Below are 17,693 nucleotides of genomic sequence, written 5' to 3'. Positions count from 1 at the left end.
CGTGAACTGACTGTAAGTATATTTAAATGTACTCCTTATAAGGTGAAATTAAAGTGCACTATAATAAAGTACACTAATAGTGTATCACAAAGGAAAAATAAGTGCACTTTCCATAAGTACACTAAATTACCACTGACACTATTTGCAGTTTGGTATACCTTTTAAGAGCGCACTGACATACAATTTACAATACATTTACAGTAAAGTACACTGAAATACCACTTCAGGTGATTTTGAAGTGCACCTTTTAAACGTATATTTTAAATTCAGCACAGAAAGTACAAGTATACTTGTAATAACTTTAGGATGCTTAAATTATATTTCTAATGTGGCTGATTTGATTGCTTCAAAGCTCTGATTGTTGCCATGGTAACTGATGTTCAAATTAGCATTTGATTGCTCCGTTTCTCTATAGCATTACCTCAAATAGCCCAAATAGCCCATAAATTAAGAGACAGTAATCCAACATATTTCATTATGGCACTAGTAATTCTCAGAGAAAGAAAATTTAAACTTGAGAGGCCTAGTTTTGTGACTCCGACATTTTAAACACCTGTGACAGGCCCACAGATATGCTAGCAAGATGTCAATAAAGCGTCTGGAGTAGTTTCAGAATCTACAAAGATGACCCCCAAAAAGTTGAGAGCATGATATGCCAAAGGAAACTTGCATACACAAGTCTACAACCAGTTTGGTAAATCACCTGAAAACTGTATGTAACATATTTGCAGTCCTACCAAGTATTCTTTTTTTCAAACTGATGAAGCTCAGCCCAAGTTCAGTCAGGAAGACTGAATTCTCTTTCTATCCCACTCCCACCACTTCCACCAATCAGCTGACTGCAGGTGTTCCCTCTCCCAGTCAGACTTTGACATGATCGCCTTCAGCCATTTATGTTGCTGCTGCCAAACTTTTAAATCTCATCTCCTCTCTGCTCCTGTCAGCTGTCGTTTTAGGTGGACACGTCACGCCCTCCTCCACCTCATTCACGTCGTCACCTCCTCCAGAGCCCGAGACGAGCTCATCAAAAGCCCATTCCTCTTCACATCCAGATCCCCAGCCCCCTCTTCATCTCATCTCATCACCACCATTACCACCACCAATGTCTAGAATCCAATGGGGGAGGGGGTTGGGGGGGGCGGTGTCTAATCAACAAAGACTTCATATTTCTCATACTTATGTGCGCATGTGAATAAATATTCTTTTCTCTGCATGCTAACAAAGTGGCTAATTGTCACGTTATTTTAGGCGCAACAACTGAAAACTGATGTCTCCTCTCATCCCCTCCTTCAAGCTTTGATTAATGGTGAATATTTCTCAATGAAGCTTTGATTCATTCGCCCTTAATTTCAAATACACTAATGTAAACTACTTTTTTGGCCTAGGTTTTTTGCATTGCAACTCATGTAAAACTCATGTCGGCCGGGCCACATTTCTTTAAGCGTGCCTTTACGTGGACGTGAGTAACCCGTTTATGATTGGGTTTTTGAAGTATCCTGTTCATGTGTTTGAGTGTGTAAACACCATACCCTGTTTCTCCTAATGAGACACCTGTATACCAGGATACTGTTGCATGTAACGCTTTATCCTGGTTGCAATATTCTTCTTCCCTCATGTCATGACAGCATGACTCTAACCTGCCTCTGATGAGCTCAGGCATGACGCTGCTTGACCAGACATGAGAACAGTTTCTTTCCAAAGGCCGTCACTGTGATGAACATTTAACACCAAAATAAGGCATTAGGTAAACTGTTAAATTAGGTTGTGACACAGTGGTAAAAAGTAGTTCAACATAACACAGTCGTAAATCAAGTATGGTTTACTGTAACCTTCCTTGACAGGTTGCTGCTGTTGAAGTCATCGGTTGTATTGCTTCAGGAGCATATCATATTACTAGCTACTAGCATTCCTTCTGTACAGTTCACCATGTGTCATCTTTTAGCCGGGCTCTCACGGCAGCAGAGTCTGTTGCACCTCTTGTTTCGTGCGCTTCCCAGGTCAAAGGCAGCCACCAGCGTCCATGGATACATACTGTATGTACTTTGTTCACGAGCATGGGTAAGACAAAGCACATGCCCCAATACAGATGGTGTAAAACAACTTTGACATAACAGTTTACATTAGCTCCACGAAATTGCAGTACCAAGAGGTGAAGGTCAGGAACTAAATCAGGCTCTACATACTGTATATTGACCCCTCTTGTACTACTGTGGATATACAGTGTTTACATTGGCTGATATGTCAGAATTTACCATTCCAAAAAATAAACATCTCAAAGTGCATTTTTTTTTTTACATAACTGTTTGTGTGTATGTGTGCATGTGTTGTATGTTAATGTAATGCTGTACCCAAAACCTATCGTCTGAGTATCACTAACCTTAAAATGTTATTATAAGTCGTTTAGTTAAATCTACATTAATATCTACATTACTAATTCTTTTTCCTAATGTAATCTTTACATGATCAGTACATACATTTTAAAATGGAATCACATTACTTTCAAAAAAATCCAATCCAATTACTTATGTGTCTACCTTTCATATTCCATCCCACAATATTTAGTTTACATTTTGCGGTCTCTTTAATTTAATGGAATACTTCACCCCCAAAATGATCATTTGTATATTAATTAATGTGCAACTTGAATTCATGAAGCAAACTTTGTTTTCTGGCATGCCTCCACAATGAACGAAGAATCCAAAACAGGAGAAAATCCTTGATCAATTCAAGTTAACGCGGGCCACATTTAATTACAGCAAAACTGAATCCAAATATCTGTTTGCAAACTTTCACACAATTTGTGCCGTATAATCCAAGTTTTATCTATCCAGTCGTATTCTTAGTACTTCCTGAACACATGCATTTTTGCTAAAACCTTACAATTTAAAACACCTCTGCGTAAACAGTCTCATGCATGTATGAATAGTGCATCTGGGCAACTGTCTGTGTTTGAACTCTGCTTGAAATACGGCCTCCCAGCTAGTCCACTCGCTGTAACGCACCGGGCACAGGTGAGTGAAGGCAGAACTCCTGGTCAGTGAATGAACTGGGGGACAGGATTTCAAATACCCAAGTGCATTAATAATCCGGGCAGAAGACTGTTTACGCCAAAGCATTTTAAATCATAAGGTTTTAATAAGAATGCATGTGTTTAGGAAGTGCTGAGCATAAGACTGGAGTTTTGTCAGAGTTTGTAAACTGATGTTTTGATATAGTTTTGCTGTTGTTAAATGCAGCCCCCTTTTTACTCCAAGCAATCAAGAATTTTCTCCGTTTTTGGATTCTTCACCTATCATGCAGACATGCAAGGAAGACAAAGTTTGCTTTATGAATTCAAGGTAACACAGGGTGTGTAACTGATATACAAATGAAGCTCTGGTGAAAGTTCAGTCAGGAAGACGATACTTTATCATGCTTAGGCTGTAACTCTCCCTGCTACTCACTCCTTGCACGCATGCTCACGCTCTATCTCTGGCTGTCAGTGTTCAGGGCTGTCAATCGAATCATCAGCTGTTCTACACACCTTCTCCATCAGCCATCATCTCACTGCTCCTCATTTTATATATGGTTCTTTTTCTGCTCGCAGTCCTTTAATGCTGCTGCTGTGCATACCCTCCACCTCCCCATCACCACCTAGTCTTCTCAGATGCAGCCTCTATTCGCCTCAGCAGTCAAAGTCATCAGCCACCACCACCTCCACCAGTGTCTAGACTCCAGGGGTGGATTCATCTTGCTGCCGCTCAGATGTCCCACGATCACAAATAATCTCCCTCTGGTGTCTAAGCGCCAAAGACCTTCTCTCTTCTGATTAAAGTGATCATTTAGGGGTGAAGAATTCCTTTAAAGACAGCTCTCTTTTATATAAAAATGATATGAAACTAAACCCACACAATAGTAGTAAGAGCTGTGATTGACCAGAGTCCTGCCAACACACTGCAACCTGCCAATCAGAGCTCCTGCTGTTCAACAATATTTATGCTACTTTTTTCTACTGTGACAAACTACAAATGATGAACATCTACCTCTCAACTCTACAGGTGATGAGTGTTTGATACTCAAAGGGTAGATTTTGGGTGCGGCATCAGTTCAAGGTATGGATCCACTGGAGTCTTTTTATATTTGACGACATTTTCCGGGTCAAACATTTAACAGACGAGAACATTACTGGAGAGCATCATCAAAATGCAGCAAGCAGGGTGGTGTTTTTGTTTTTGCACATCCATTTTCAGTAGCTTCCTGTGTTTGCACAGTTAATCTTGGATAGGCACTAGTTGAAGCCTCCTCTGAAGAAGCCTCCAGTGGAGCTGTACCATTCGTGTGCGTGTACAGTAAACAGTAGTTAAATCAATCACAGTCTGATGTGTGCTGGTTAAGAAAAAAATCCCCTGTCTGTTGTCTGTGTGTGTTTAGTAGTTTTATGTGTTCATCATGAAGTTGGCTGATGGTTATGAAATCTGTGTTGTGTTTAAATGCCCTTATCTCAATCAGAAACCTACAAACAAAACTTGTTTTTGTGTGTGTGTGTGTGTGTGTGTGTGTGTGTACTTGTACAGTTCTCAGTGTCCAAACTTAAACTTCCTACACTGTGATCACACTCCCTGCTCCGTCCACAAGATGTGGAAAATCATTTCAACATTGATCACAATTCAGCTCTAAACTTTACCCTGACCTACTCCCCCGCCTTGCTGCTCCCCCCGGCTCCACTTTTGAACTTCACCACCATGACGGTGATGTTGTCGGGACAGCCGCGGTAGAAAGACTGGAGGACGATGCTCTTGGCGCCAAAGTGAGGCTCGTCCAGACGCTCGCGGACGAACCGAACGGCCTCCTCGTTGCTGAAAGCGTCCCACAAGCCATCTGATGCCAGGATCATGAACTCTGGCTGCAGCTTGTCCATGTCAAACGTCATGATGTCGGGGTCGGGGATGACTACGTTGAGGTTTTTCAGTGGGTAGTCCCCCAGAGAGCGGGACATTGCCAGGATTCCCTGGACTCTCCAGGATCCATTAAAACTGATGAAACCACCTGGAAGTGAAGATATAAGAAGGTTTAAGCACAGTCTGATGATCTGGTTATGTAGACATACTGTATATCCACCCACTGCATGAGTTAGTGTGACAGGGAATCTAAATGAGCTTGAAATCCTTCATCTTTATTTTAAGACAGCTTCTCATTATAACGACTTACAGGATCCTGGGACTTACAGGTATCTATTTAATCTGAATCTGACCCCATGCTGTGTTTATTAACACAATGCTGTTCCTACATACACCAACAGATGGCAACAGAGGACCCTAAATTCATCCGCATGAGAGTGCAGTGCAGGTACAGGGTTGTTTCTCTCATCATGTACCTGCCCTCTTGATCCTCTTGCGCTCTTTGAGCTGATACGGCTTGTGGTCATGTGATAGTGCAACAGCATTCCCATCTTTGTCACACAGCACGCCACGAGAGTCTCCGACGTTTGCCACTGTGAGTTCTCTGTCTGACAGCAGCGCTATTAAACATGTCGTTCCTGCGAAGAAAAGAGGAAAGAGCAAAAGGGGGAAATTAGAAAGCTGTTTTTAGGAAATGTTCCAACAACTCTGAATCTGATACAGTCACATGTTTGTCTGGGGGTGACAGACGCCTGGGGTTTACCACATCATAACATTTGTTGGTGCCTGTGATGGTTCTCCTGTATTTTTTAACCTTGACTCTATTTTGCCATGTTTTTTTGTCTAAATGATTTACAGGAACAACACTGAAATTGGTCCAGTATTAAGTGGCGGCCAACAACAGCGAAAAAGGCTGCAATCTAACGACTCAGGGCAAGTTCGCCCTGTCACTTTACATCCACTAAAAGTGCCTGTTTTTGCCACTGGCAGGCTCAGACTGTTATCCTATGTGTCTGGCAATGTTATAGAAAGGATCACTACAAAGATGGACCTTTTTGTCAAAGAGTAGGATCCTTTTTGATTAACCAGAAACAGCCCCAAAATCAAAATTGCTAAACTTACCAGACTCCATTTAAAAAACAGTAATTTTAGCATATATAGAGCCAGCATGTTTTCACGTGTAACCTGGTGAGCTAAGGGTTTATTTCAACAAAACCACAGTTGGTAATGGTTGGAACAGTGTTAAGATGATCCAAGATGGCTTTTGTGAGTTTTATTTCGTTTCTGTCGACTTTGAATTAAGTGTGACTTACAATGATAAAATTACTAGGTTTTTTTAATGGAGTCTTGTGGGTCTGGTGATGGCGAGTTTGGGGTTGTTTGTGATTAATCAAAAAGGTTTCTTACTCTTACTCACTGTTCCAACAATCCCCAACTGTGGTTTTGTTGAAATAAACTCTTAATTCCCCCAGTTAGACATGAAAACATGCTGGCTCTATGTGTGCTAAAATTACTGGGTTTTTAAAATAGAGTCTGGTAAGTTTGGCAATCACAATTTCAGGGCTGTTTCTGGTTAAACAAAACAGATTTTACTCTTGAACAAAAAAGTTTATCTCTGTTGTGATCCTTTCCTTAATGTTGTCAGACACTTATAATAACAGTCTGAGCCTGTCAGTGGACAAAAACAAGCACTTTAAGTAGACGTAAACTGACAGGGCACAAATGCCCCAAATGGTTGCATTGCAGCCTGGTTGTCTGCAGTGGTCTTTCTCAATACTGGGCCATTTCCATTAGTCACTTAAAAAAAAAAAAACATGGGAAAAAAGGTTCCAGGTTGAAAAATATCAAAGCTACCCTTTAAATATTTGCTATCACACTGTCCTACATTGCAAGTGAAAATAATCCATACAAGGTATTACTGTTTGTGCCAGATTTATTGTATCACACAAACAAAACAAGCACTGCTTATGGAGCATATAAGAAAGAGGAAGTTAATGTTTGGTTAATGTGGTATTTAACCAGGGCAAAAGAAGGCTAGGCTAAAAATAAATCTTACAGCATTCTTGGACTGAGTCCAAAATGTCAGTAAATATATCTCCAGCAATGAAAATGTCAAGTGAGCTCTGGTATGATAATATCTGCCACTTTTATATTTTCATTGACGTTCCATGGCATTAATAAATGCAGTGATTTGTGAGATTAGGCCGCACCTAATCCCCGGGCCAGAGAGTACGTGTACAGTAAGCTATAATGACATATAGGAATGTCTGACCTTTAATTTGTGATCTACAGATATGTGAAACGGTATTGCAGTTTTTCACAGTCACTTCAGTGCATTTGAACAGAGTGTACATTTAGGCATTAGTCCACTGCATCAGTCATTACATGTAAAAATGGTTGAACTAGTTGTCATAATTTGTCATGCATATTTTCTGTACACATTAGTTTGTAAATGTGTCCTACAGTGATGACTCGCTATCAAGTGAATCTTGACTTTCACGAATGAAAGGGGATGTGTGACGCTCTCTACATCAGCCAGTTCTCTAAAATAGCTCACAAGTTCAGCGCTGCATGTACAGTTCTGCCTAGGGGGTGTTTCCTGTGTTTACATTTCTAACTTTGTACTTTGTCTTTTGTGCTATGCAGTGCTATATTGCAATGACATCATCTGTCTACAAATCACAGTACAAACAGTAAAGGCATAAATGAATGTGTGAAAATGATACATGCCATACAAAAAAAGTGCAGCCTTGTGCGTTTTTAATCACCGTCATCAAAGCCGTAGCCATAGTGTACATCAGAAAATACTCACTGACAACATGGCTAGCATTTCATTGTGTCTTTAATATGCTGAATTGACACTACGCCGTACGGTCACCAAACAACAATGAAAAACAATAGGTCAAAAACAACACTTTCTCAAGCTATGTGTATCAAATGCCACCAACTGATCGATCTGGACTGCAGCTCTGAATTTTACATCAGAGCACAGAATATCAACCACGCTAGTGTCAATGTGCAGCAGCATAATGTTACAACACAGCAGTCTCACTTTTCTCAGTCAGTATTACAAGTTAAGGGAACCTGTCAAAGACTTGAATGTCATTGTGCTGAGAGGATATTATACAGGGAATTATAAGATTTTATTTGTTAGCCATGATGCTGTCACACACCATGTCCTGCAAGAGGTAGATAAGTAGTGTTTGACGACATTTTAAAATCTATTCTTTGACCAGGGTGCAAAGCATCTCATACAAAATGTTTGGTTTCTAATCAAAATTAATGACACAAAAGGGACACGTCTGCTAACGATTTGTGTGGGTGGGATTTTAGGGTGTGTTTTCACTATACGTCTCAGCTGCTTATTTTCACTTCCGGAAACACTCATCCAGCTTTCCCACGAATATTTAAAGTCTTATTTTCCTTCCTATCTTCTCTCTGTTGGCTCATAAACTGTCCCCAGCACGCACACATATACTGTACATATATATTTACACTTCCCACCACTCTCCTCCCCCCTTTCTGACCTGCTTCATCGTGGTTGGCAGACAACTTATCCAGCATCTCACGATCCACGGTCAGGATGCGCTGCTCGAGAATGCTGCTGTAAGAGAGAGCGCTCTCTCTCTTCTCTCTCTCAAAGGCCTGCAGCTGCTGCTTCAGGGAGTCTGGCAGGTGGGCCTTCACATAGTCAGCTGCAGCCTGGGAGAGACGAGGGGAGGGGAGGGGAGGGAAGACACGGAGGGTTAGACAGCTGAAGGTGGATAAGTAAAGGCAAAGCACAGAGCTGTTTTGGCGTCAAGTCAGTTTAGAAGTTCAGAGATTTCCACTGAGCAGTTACCCTTGGCTCTGCGGATGGATTTTTCAGCCCATGACTTTACTGTGTATTGTGTACTGCCCACTCTCTTCAGCATTGTTTCAGCCACAGCAGAATAGTTCAGTTGCTATCAGACATCAATTTCTGAGGGGGAACTGAAGCTGTTACATCGCTCTCTTCAAAGCCAGCCTCCATTGAGAAAAACATTAATTTAACATTACTGAACACAGGAGTTCCTGATCTACTGCTGCCTTGATCAGATAGTTTGTTTGACTTCTTTTGTGACTCTGGCCTTTAAAACAGTTACTTCAGACTCACCAAACTCACACAATAAGACTCACAAACAAACTGATCCAGGCAGCTGTAGAACAGCAGCTCCTGTGTTCAGTGAGCTTAAATTACTGTTTCTGTCAAAGGAGTCTGGTGGTTTGGATGAGAGCATAGATGGGGAGCTGAAGCTGTTAACAGCTTCCTAGTTTGAAAGGGCTGTCTGACAGCAAAGTAAAGCAGTGAAAGAAATGTAAATGTAGCACAAACTGTTGTTGATTTGTGCGGACCCCTCCACAACAGGACATTGCTTAGCTTCCTTGTCGAAATGCCGGCTTCCCCAAACTGGGTGCGTGCTGACTGACAGCTACTGTATGTAAAACACTGACTAAAGTACCTCATACAAGCCCACTTCAAAGACTCTATCCCTATAAAAAGCCCTGATAAACCCACTGTACACTGCCTGCCCAGCATCACACCGTAAAGAGCCATTTCCCTTCGGGGTTAGTGGAGACTGAAACACAGCTAAAAGTAGACTTAATGTTGTCAGGTGGCCAAAAACAGACTTCAAATGAATACTTATATAGCTCAGTCATGTGTAAATACACAGCTGTATTTCGAACATGTTCCTCATAACATTTTTATGAGGTGTATTTATGTATGTGCATATATGTGTATGTTAAAATGTGGTGTTTATGGTTTGCACCCAACGGCCCAAAAAACTCCATAAATACTGTTGGTGCTTTTTCCTGCTAAACAAGCTGAGAAATGTCTTCATATAACTGACTGCACTGTATTATAAATATACATATCATCACATTTTCAGTTGGTAATATGCTCCATTGCAACCCTAATTTAGATGAGTGCTTTTTTTCCGTTTCATACAGCAGGTGCTCTGTGCTGAATTATTGAACAGCCTCCACATCCTCCAGCCCACTTGCCCTCCTCCTGCTCCTGCCCTTACTTATCTGCTTCTACCCTCATTTTCTCTGCCAAGATTCCCATTATGCTAATGCTGTCGAATCAAATCTGAAATGGGAAAATTTCATACCACCTTAGTATCCCGATTGATAGAGTACATATTTCATATTCGCAGTTCTGATGAAAATTTAAGGCACTTTGGGGCCATTCAATCTACATGCTTCACTTTCTGATGTTCTGACGATTTGCTGGAGCAGCTCTGCAGCACAAGTATGAGACCGTGTGTGAATTCAGTTTCATTGAATTTTGACCCTTCAGTACCAAAAATTTATGAATGTGATGATGCATTTTGTAGGTCTTATCGACCACTACCACAATACAACTAAAAAGCTGAGCTGGTGCAAGAGTTTGTCTTTAAAGAAACATAGTGTAAGAACCAGCTGAAACATCACTCCATTAGAATTCTTTCAACGTTCACTGCTTAGGAGGTTTATACCAGAGCCGAATTATCCACAGAGGTCTCTTTCTCTACAACACAAACAGATCAGGTGATTAAAACTTGGTAAAAACACTGAATAAAGCAGTTTCATGTTACAAATCAGTGTTGCTCCTACCATGTTCGGCACCTGTGCGCACATTTTTTCTCTGATAACTTCAGATCCAGACCTTGAAGAGGTTCTTACCAGGAGCTGAATTATTCGCAGAGGTCTCTTCCTCTCCAAAACGAATGGACACCGTGAATTAAACAGGTAAACACACTGAAAAAAGCAGTTTTACATAACAAAAATAGTGTTTTTCCTACGCTCTTGTCACGGAGGGGATGCCAACTGTGGTAGCATCTGCAAAAAATGGCCCTATCGAGGGCCAGTGTTTGTCTGTTCTGGGCAGGGGTGTAAATACAGACAGTGTAGGCAGTGTGGTTGCACTGAGGCCTGTGAGGTGGGGGCCCTTGCCAATGATTCAGATTGCCACCTCAGAGCTACACCTGTGTCAAAGAAGAACTCCCATTACATTAAAAACAGTGCCATTTACTATAGGCTATATGCAAACCCATCTCTGTCATAATTTTTTCTTATCTTTTGTTGCCTTTTTTGGTAAAACAGTCAGTAGCAATCTATAAAGAATTAAACACTTATTCTACATGAACTTGAAAAACCATAAATAAACTACATATACATATATCCCCCAATGCTCTAGTTCCAGGTTGCCCTGGTTCTCCAACACCTGACACTGTCCTTGTTGACCCAGGTCGACTTCTGAGCACGTATGACTCTCATGTTTGTGGTTTCACTCATCCTGAGGTAGGCTAGCAGCATTAAGGACCTTGCCTAAGGGTCCAGATATGTGCTGGATATGTGTTACCCCTCCCTGACTGGGAATCAAAACCCTGATCAATTTCTTATTTTCTTTGATATTTTTTTCATATACAGATATGCAATGACAGTTGTTGGTGTCTGATATCAAGTCTCAATTTGATCATGTGACAAGACGATACGATACAGTAGCTATTTTAGGCGCAGTATCTGTCAAGAATGACAAGCTGAGCACATCTGCAAGTCCAGTGAGCAGTCGTGCCTTTTAAACAGAGAAGTGGTCGTAAGAAAGGACAAGAGACAAACGAACAGGAGGGAAAAACTAGAAAAGCTCCCTAATTTAGATTACATTGACTTTTTTATAAACAGTTGACAGTTTTACTAGTAACTATCACGCACTGGGGCCCATGGTAACTACCTTACGCCACTGGTTCTGGGCTACTGTAGAAACACCTTTAATGGAATTGGGAGTAAAATACAACAAGGGAATGAGACCTGCATGTAATTATAATATTCCTAATAATCACTAGAATGTAACCACCTCCTCCTGCTGCCCCCCTCTCTCTTCCCCTTTTGCTGGACAAGTGTACTCATTCATTTATTTAATTGGAGAGCGAGGCACTCAGAGAGCCTCTATCAGGAAAAGAGCTGCAAGTGTAAATTTCCATTTGACGCAAACAGCTGAGCCACTTACAGACTTCATATACAACTCAAATATTTCACTGTCTGAGGATTTAACGAGTGAATGTAAATACTGGGCCAACTTTATTAATGGTTGATTAATTTGTATTGTGGATCCGTTATTGACATTGCTTATTTATTTAATCCTATTTGCCCCTCGTGTCAGTGTATAACTTTAAATTCAGTTTTATGCAGTCGTAGTTTGAAAGCCTGTTCAAGTTGTTAACGACTCAAAGTTTTTGCTTCAACAGCAAATAGTCTCGGTAAATCATTTTCAAAGGGGAGCAGCAGCTCGTGCTGACTTTTATAATTCTGGGGCAATAACTCACTGCCTCGATAAAAACACAGGGAGGGAAACAGAGACGTGTTTGAGAAATTTCCTACATGTTTTCAGAGCCAGAACACGCTGCACTGCCAGACACGGCCAGTTCTATCGGCCTGTATTTGGTTTGGCGGCATCGCTTCATTTAATATTGGTGATGTTTGTGTACTTGTGTGTGTGTCTGTGTGTGTTTACAGTTGTGCTAACCTGCATTAAAATGCACGGCAAATAAACATCCTGGGATATCCGCACATGCCGAATATTTCCCGACAACATCATTAGCATTGCGAGTCCCAGAAGGTAGCACAACTTTCCCAATTTACCCTTAACATTAGACTCATCTCCCATTGATTTAATATCAGCATTTACTCTGAGTGCTTAGTTTTTAGACTGGAAACTGTGTGTGTGTGTGTGTGTGTGTGTGTTTCCATATCTCAGGATGAGGTCTGTGTATTGATGCTAATGACCCTATAATAGCTGCGGTGAGAGTGACCCAATCGTTTTGAGGCCAAACCCTATCTGACGACTGAAAGATAAAATAAAGATATAAAAGCAGGGGACAAACAAGCAGACACATATAAACACACTTATTTACAAAGATGTGACTAAAGAAAGGGAGAAAAACTTGCAGCAGAGAAAAAGTGGAGAAAGAGTACAACATGTCAGGACATAGAGTAAAGACAAATATTTGTTTTTGGGACAGGAATAAACAGAGTGATCCAGATGGGTAAACACCCTCTGCTCTCTGTTTGTTGTCTCCCTCTTTACGATTGAAAACAACCCAACAATACTCCCAACCTCTAAGAAGAGAGAACGAGGAGCTCTGTGAATGTGCAGCATGTCAGACACAGGGATGAATGTTGAGCATGAATGACAACATTTGTGTTAAGAAACAGAGCTTTAATTTTCATTCCTGGATGGTTACCTAAATTTGCAGAGATAAGATAGAAGTACTTCTTCATAACTAGTTTATTTTTGAATAGGTCAAGTATGTGTCTAAAGTCTGAAAGGTGCTTTGTCAAAAATATATGAGACTTAAAAAGTGGGCACAAGTGAAATTATAGGATTAATGTGCATTATCAAATGTGTGTTAAAATAATGATTCAAACATCTTAGCCTCGTACAACTAGGACTTCCTTTATGTAAGACTAATAAATCTCCAATAGTTAATGAAAACCTAATAAACCTACAACAACTGAAGTAAATTCTTAGGCAAAAATGCAAAACTTCACTGCTTCCAGCCTCTCAATATGAAAATTTGCTGTTCACTTTCTTTTTGAGTTTTGCTTCTTTGTTTTGTTCCTTGGCGGTTAATAATAATAAACTGGACATCTTTGTTTCTGGGATTTGGCTTTAAATAAGTACAGCTGTTACTACTGACATGTTGTGTCACATAGCAACATCGCATGCTACACATACTAGCTAACTATTTTGATGTTGAAATATCTCAATTAACTTTTAGTTTCACATGGGGAATGAACAGCAGGCTCCTGGGTGAAAGTCCAGAGTTTGTTTGACCCACCCAGCTTATGCAGACTTTCTCGCTTGTTCTACTGCTGTTGCCTGAAACAGAAACTGCCGCCGCCCGGTGTGTATGATACCACCTCTAAGAGGGCCTCTCTGCAGGGGTGTCTGCTGCCAAGGTCCAGCAACAAAGCATTTGATGAGTCGGGAGTGAGAACGGGCTGAGATTGGATAGGGGTCTGGCGTAAACAGCATTACTAATCTTGAAACCTACTTTTTTAAATGCTGTGCTGGAGTTCACAGAATTAATGTTTAGTTGGCAAATCTGCTACATTTTAATCCATGCCATCATAGTCTGAGCTGCTTTAAGTGCAAATCAAGAATCCCCAACAATGCCAAGTAAATGTCATTTTCAATACTGTGAAAGGAATGTTAGGCCATCAGAAGAACATTTACTAAATGATATACTTTCCCACTACAATTTGTGGGTGTATGCAGGTTTTTTAACCTCAGGAAAATTCATTAAAAATGGCAATACTATCCATTCTCACAGCTCTGCAGCAGACAAGTACACATTTCTCTTTTGTATTGTGTTTTTTCCTGGTGTGTCATGTTGAACATCACGGATGGGCCAGAAAACAGGGAAACAGCAGAGCGCAGCGTGCAGGCCAATAAAAGTGATAGTGGGTAGTGGGTATATGTTTGAGTGCTGCTTGGATAGAGATGGACAGTATGCATTGTGACAGCAAATGGGCAAAAGTCAGCACATCCACCTGGGTGTCGTATTTTTATTACCTCTGGTTGAACCCAATTAGAGCTGGACCTGCGACTACTGCAGAGTCATTTGTCTCTGAAATAAATTCCAATTATAACCTTTTACATTTAATACAAAAGCCAGTTTTAGTGGGCATTTGTGGGGCTTTTGTCTAGTGGGAAAGGGGCTTTACATTAGATGTCTTTAGGGAATAGTATAAATTCAGAGTTTATGAGAAAATAGTTGGGGCTGGAGCCTCAGAGGACACCCCCCTGCTCTGCCCCTGGCTCTGAGATATTGCTATAAACAATTTACACTCTTCATGTCTCTCATAGATTTGCTTGTTGTATTAATGGAAAAATAAGACTGGCTTTAAATCTGGAATTTAACCAGCATCACTCTGAAATATCTCATATGCTGAAACCTCCTGGGGACAGTGGTGCTGATGTGACAGATGGCGTCCAGGACACGTGGTCTGAAGTCAGCCATGAGAAATGGCTGACCCTTGACAAAACAGGGAGTGGAGAAAAGATAGACAAAACCCTCACACACATCACTAACCCCATGCACACACACACACACACACACACACACACACACACACACACACACACACACACACAAGGTCTTTGTGACAAAGTCAACTCCCTAATTGGCAGAGGGATGGAGGAGGTGTTCACTCAAAAGAATACAATGGTGATAGGATTATTCTGTTTGAAAATGGGGTGAGTATGAAGTGTGTAACTCAAGTGGTGTATGTCTTTGTCTCTGTGGTGTTGGACAGAGAGTTGGCCTTGTCCTGCCTCTTATTTCTTATCTCTTTAGCTTAATATTTTATATAATATCATTTTACTACAATCAATTTTTTTATGTTCTCCCAAAAAGCAGCAATTCTAACTGTATGCTTTCTCCAAAGAACTCCCCCTCTATCTGCACTGAATTCAGTCAATGCTTGCTAATGTGCAGCGCGTCTTTGGGTCTGGATGAGTCTAAATAAATGCATAGTGATCATGGATGGATTACTAAACAGGCCTACCAAGCACAGGCACAGGGGCCCAAAGTGTCAGGGCCCCCAGGCGGCCTTCATCTGTAAAGTGTAGCTCAAATTACCAACCAAGATGAATTTCAAAATTACAACAAACTGGACACAAAAAAGATGCAGAGGCACTGCAAAGAGACCAATAACTACTACAGAAACAGGCAAAACAACCAAAAAAAACCACAAAATGACACAAAAACAGGACACAAAATTACCTCAAGAAGACCAAAATGTCTACAGAAAGACACAAAACAACCACAAGGAGACACAATGCAACAAAAAAGACACAAAATGACCACAAAGAGACCAAAACAACAACAGAAAGACACAAAATTACCAAAAGAAGACATATAATGACAACAAAAAGACACTTAATGACCAAAAGGACACAAAAAAGCGACACAAAATTATGCCAAGGAGACCAAAACAACTACAAAAATACACAAAATGACTAAAAAGAGAAACAAAGAAACAAAAGAAGACACAGAATTACCTCAAAGAGACATAAAAGTACCCAAAGGAGACCAATATGGCCACAGAAAGACACAAAACAACCTCAAGGAGACCAAAAATGACTACCAAGAGACACAAAACGACCAAAAGGACACAAAAAAGAGACACAAAATTACGCAAAGGAGACCAAAACAACTACAAAAAGACACAAAATTACCAAAAGCAGACACATAGTGACTACAAAGAGACAATAACGACCACAAGGAGACAGCAAATGACTACTAAGAGAAATAAAGCCACAAAAAAGACACAAAATTACCAAAAGCAGACACATAGTGACTACAAAGAGACGCAAAACCAAAAAAAGATGCATTACAACTACAAAGAGACAAAAAACCACCAAAGTCTGTGTTTCTTGCACTCTCGTAGAAGAGGTGGTGGGGCCCTTTGCATATCTGTGCCCATAGGCCCATTGTCTTAAGATCAGCCCATGGACCTACCTTTGTTGTCTTCCTGGTCTTTACTCTAATGTCCCTCCCCTTAATATTTTATATGACATCATGTGAGTTTTGCCTGTTATAGATTTTATTGCCCAAAAAATCTGCATTTTTGACCTTATGCTTGCTCCACAGAGCTTCCTCTCTGTCTGCTCTGAATCCAAATGATGCTGGCACGTGTGCAGCGGGTCTTTGGGTCCGGATGAGTCCGAACAAATGCATAGAGATATCACTGCGTGTAAACTCTCCCTCCCAGCCTACCTCTCCACCGTGACCGTCAAATATCCCGAATATGGACGGGTGGCTCTTGTTGGTGAGGTCGGTGAGCACCTCAAAGCGGTCCTCCATGTGATCTCTCCTCCCCTGTATGGAGTACACGGCTACATTGTTGTTCTTGAACTCCCAGGTTTTGGAGAACTCTGCGTCCAGGACACTGAGGCCTCCCAGCCGGTCATTCTGCATCATCTCCGCTACTTTCCCCTTCACCATCTTCACGGCGTCCCGGCTGGACTTGACGATGGTTTTCACCTCGTCGGTGTGGAAGAAATAACTCCACAGCGCCAGACTGATGCACAACAGAAACAACGTCTCCGGCCTGAGGAGAAAATAACGCATGATCCGACCCAGAAGAGACAAGAGCGTCATTGTGTCTCCTATCATCACACGCCACCGAACTGCGGTCTGTCTCTCTCCTCTTTTGCACAATTCACTCCATCCGCTCAGCGGAACTATGAAGAAATCGGTTCACTGCCACGATGAGTCTGAATTTCAACATTTAAAGTGCTCCTCCGGGGCCTGTCTTCTCTACTCCGACCGCATTTACGCACTGTGCGCGGCAGACTGCCAGACACCGGGGCCGAGAAGCGCAGGACAAAAGCGGGCAGGCCACCGTCATTGACTCGGTCCGATGTCTTGGTCCTATCTTCGGCTCCCTGAACAGCTGCAAGAGGATTCTCCGAGTCGAGCCGATCTCCCACAGCCCATTGTAGGATGACGGATATTTTGGGTTACACCCACCCCGACGAGAGACATGGGAGTCACCGGGGGGCGAGAGTCGATGATGTGACTAACAGTGGCCTCCTTTTTCCGCCAATGACCCCGTTTCTTCTCCTGGATTTGTGTCTATTCAGTCTCTGCATCAACATTGCATTTTTCACACACCTCCATTCTTGATCTGTGTCAAACCACCCAAACACAGCGAGAATAAGACAGGAAGTCAAAAGCATAGACATCACGATCAGCTGTACTGACGTGCACATTGCATGTTTTTACAAGCAGGGATTTATTT

General features: G+C 41.5%; 1 protein-coding gene across 1 annotated transcript; it reads right to left on the bottom strand.

Moving 5' to 3' along the window:
* Positions 1 to 1,804: 1,804 nt before the first annotated feature.
* On the bottom strand, positions 1,805 to 17,581 carry ppm1la (protein phosphatase, Mg2+/Mn2+ dependent, 1La). Its single transcript, XM_049598034.1, has 4 exons — positions 16,667 to 17,581; positions 8,405 to 8,579; positions 5,354 to 5,515; positions 1,805 to 5,025 (listed from the first exon to the last, which is right to left on the bottom strand). Exons 1-4 carry the CDS (start codon positions 17,063 to 17,065, stop codon positions 4,670 to 4,672), a joined length of 1,092 nt encoding a protein of 363 aa, XP_049453991.1. The 5' UTR covers positions 17,066 to 17,581; the 3' UTR covers positions 1,805 to 4,669.
* Positions 17,582 to 17,693: the final 112 nt, after the last annotated feature.

This window comes from Epinephelus fuscoguttatus, linkage group LG15 (assembly GCF_011397635.1).
Source record: "Epinephelus fuscoguttatus linkage group LG15, E.fuscoguttatus.final_Chr_v1".
NCBI classification, from domain to species: Eukaryota; Metazoa; Chordata; class Actinopteri; order Perciformes; family Serranidae; genus Epinephelus; species Epinephelus fuscoguttatus.
This window is presented reverse-complemented; position numbering and strand designations above follow the sequence as displayed.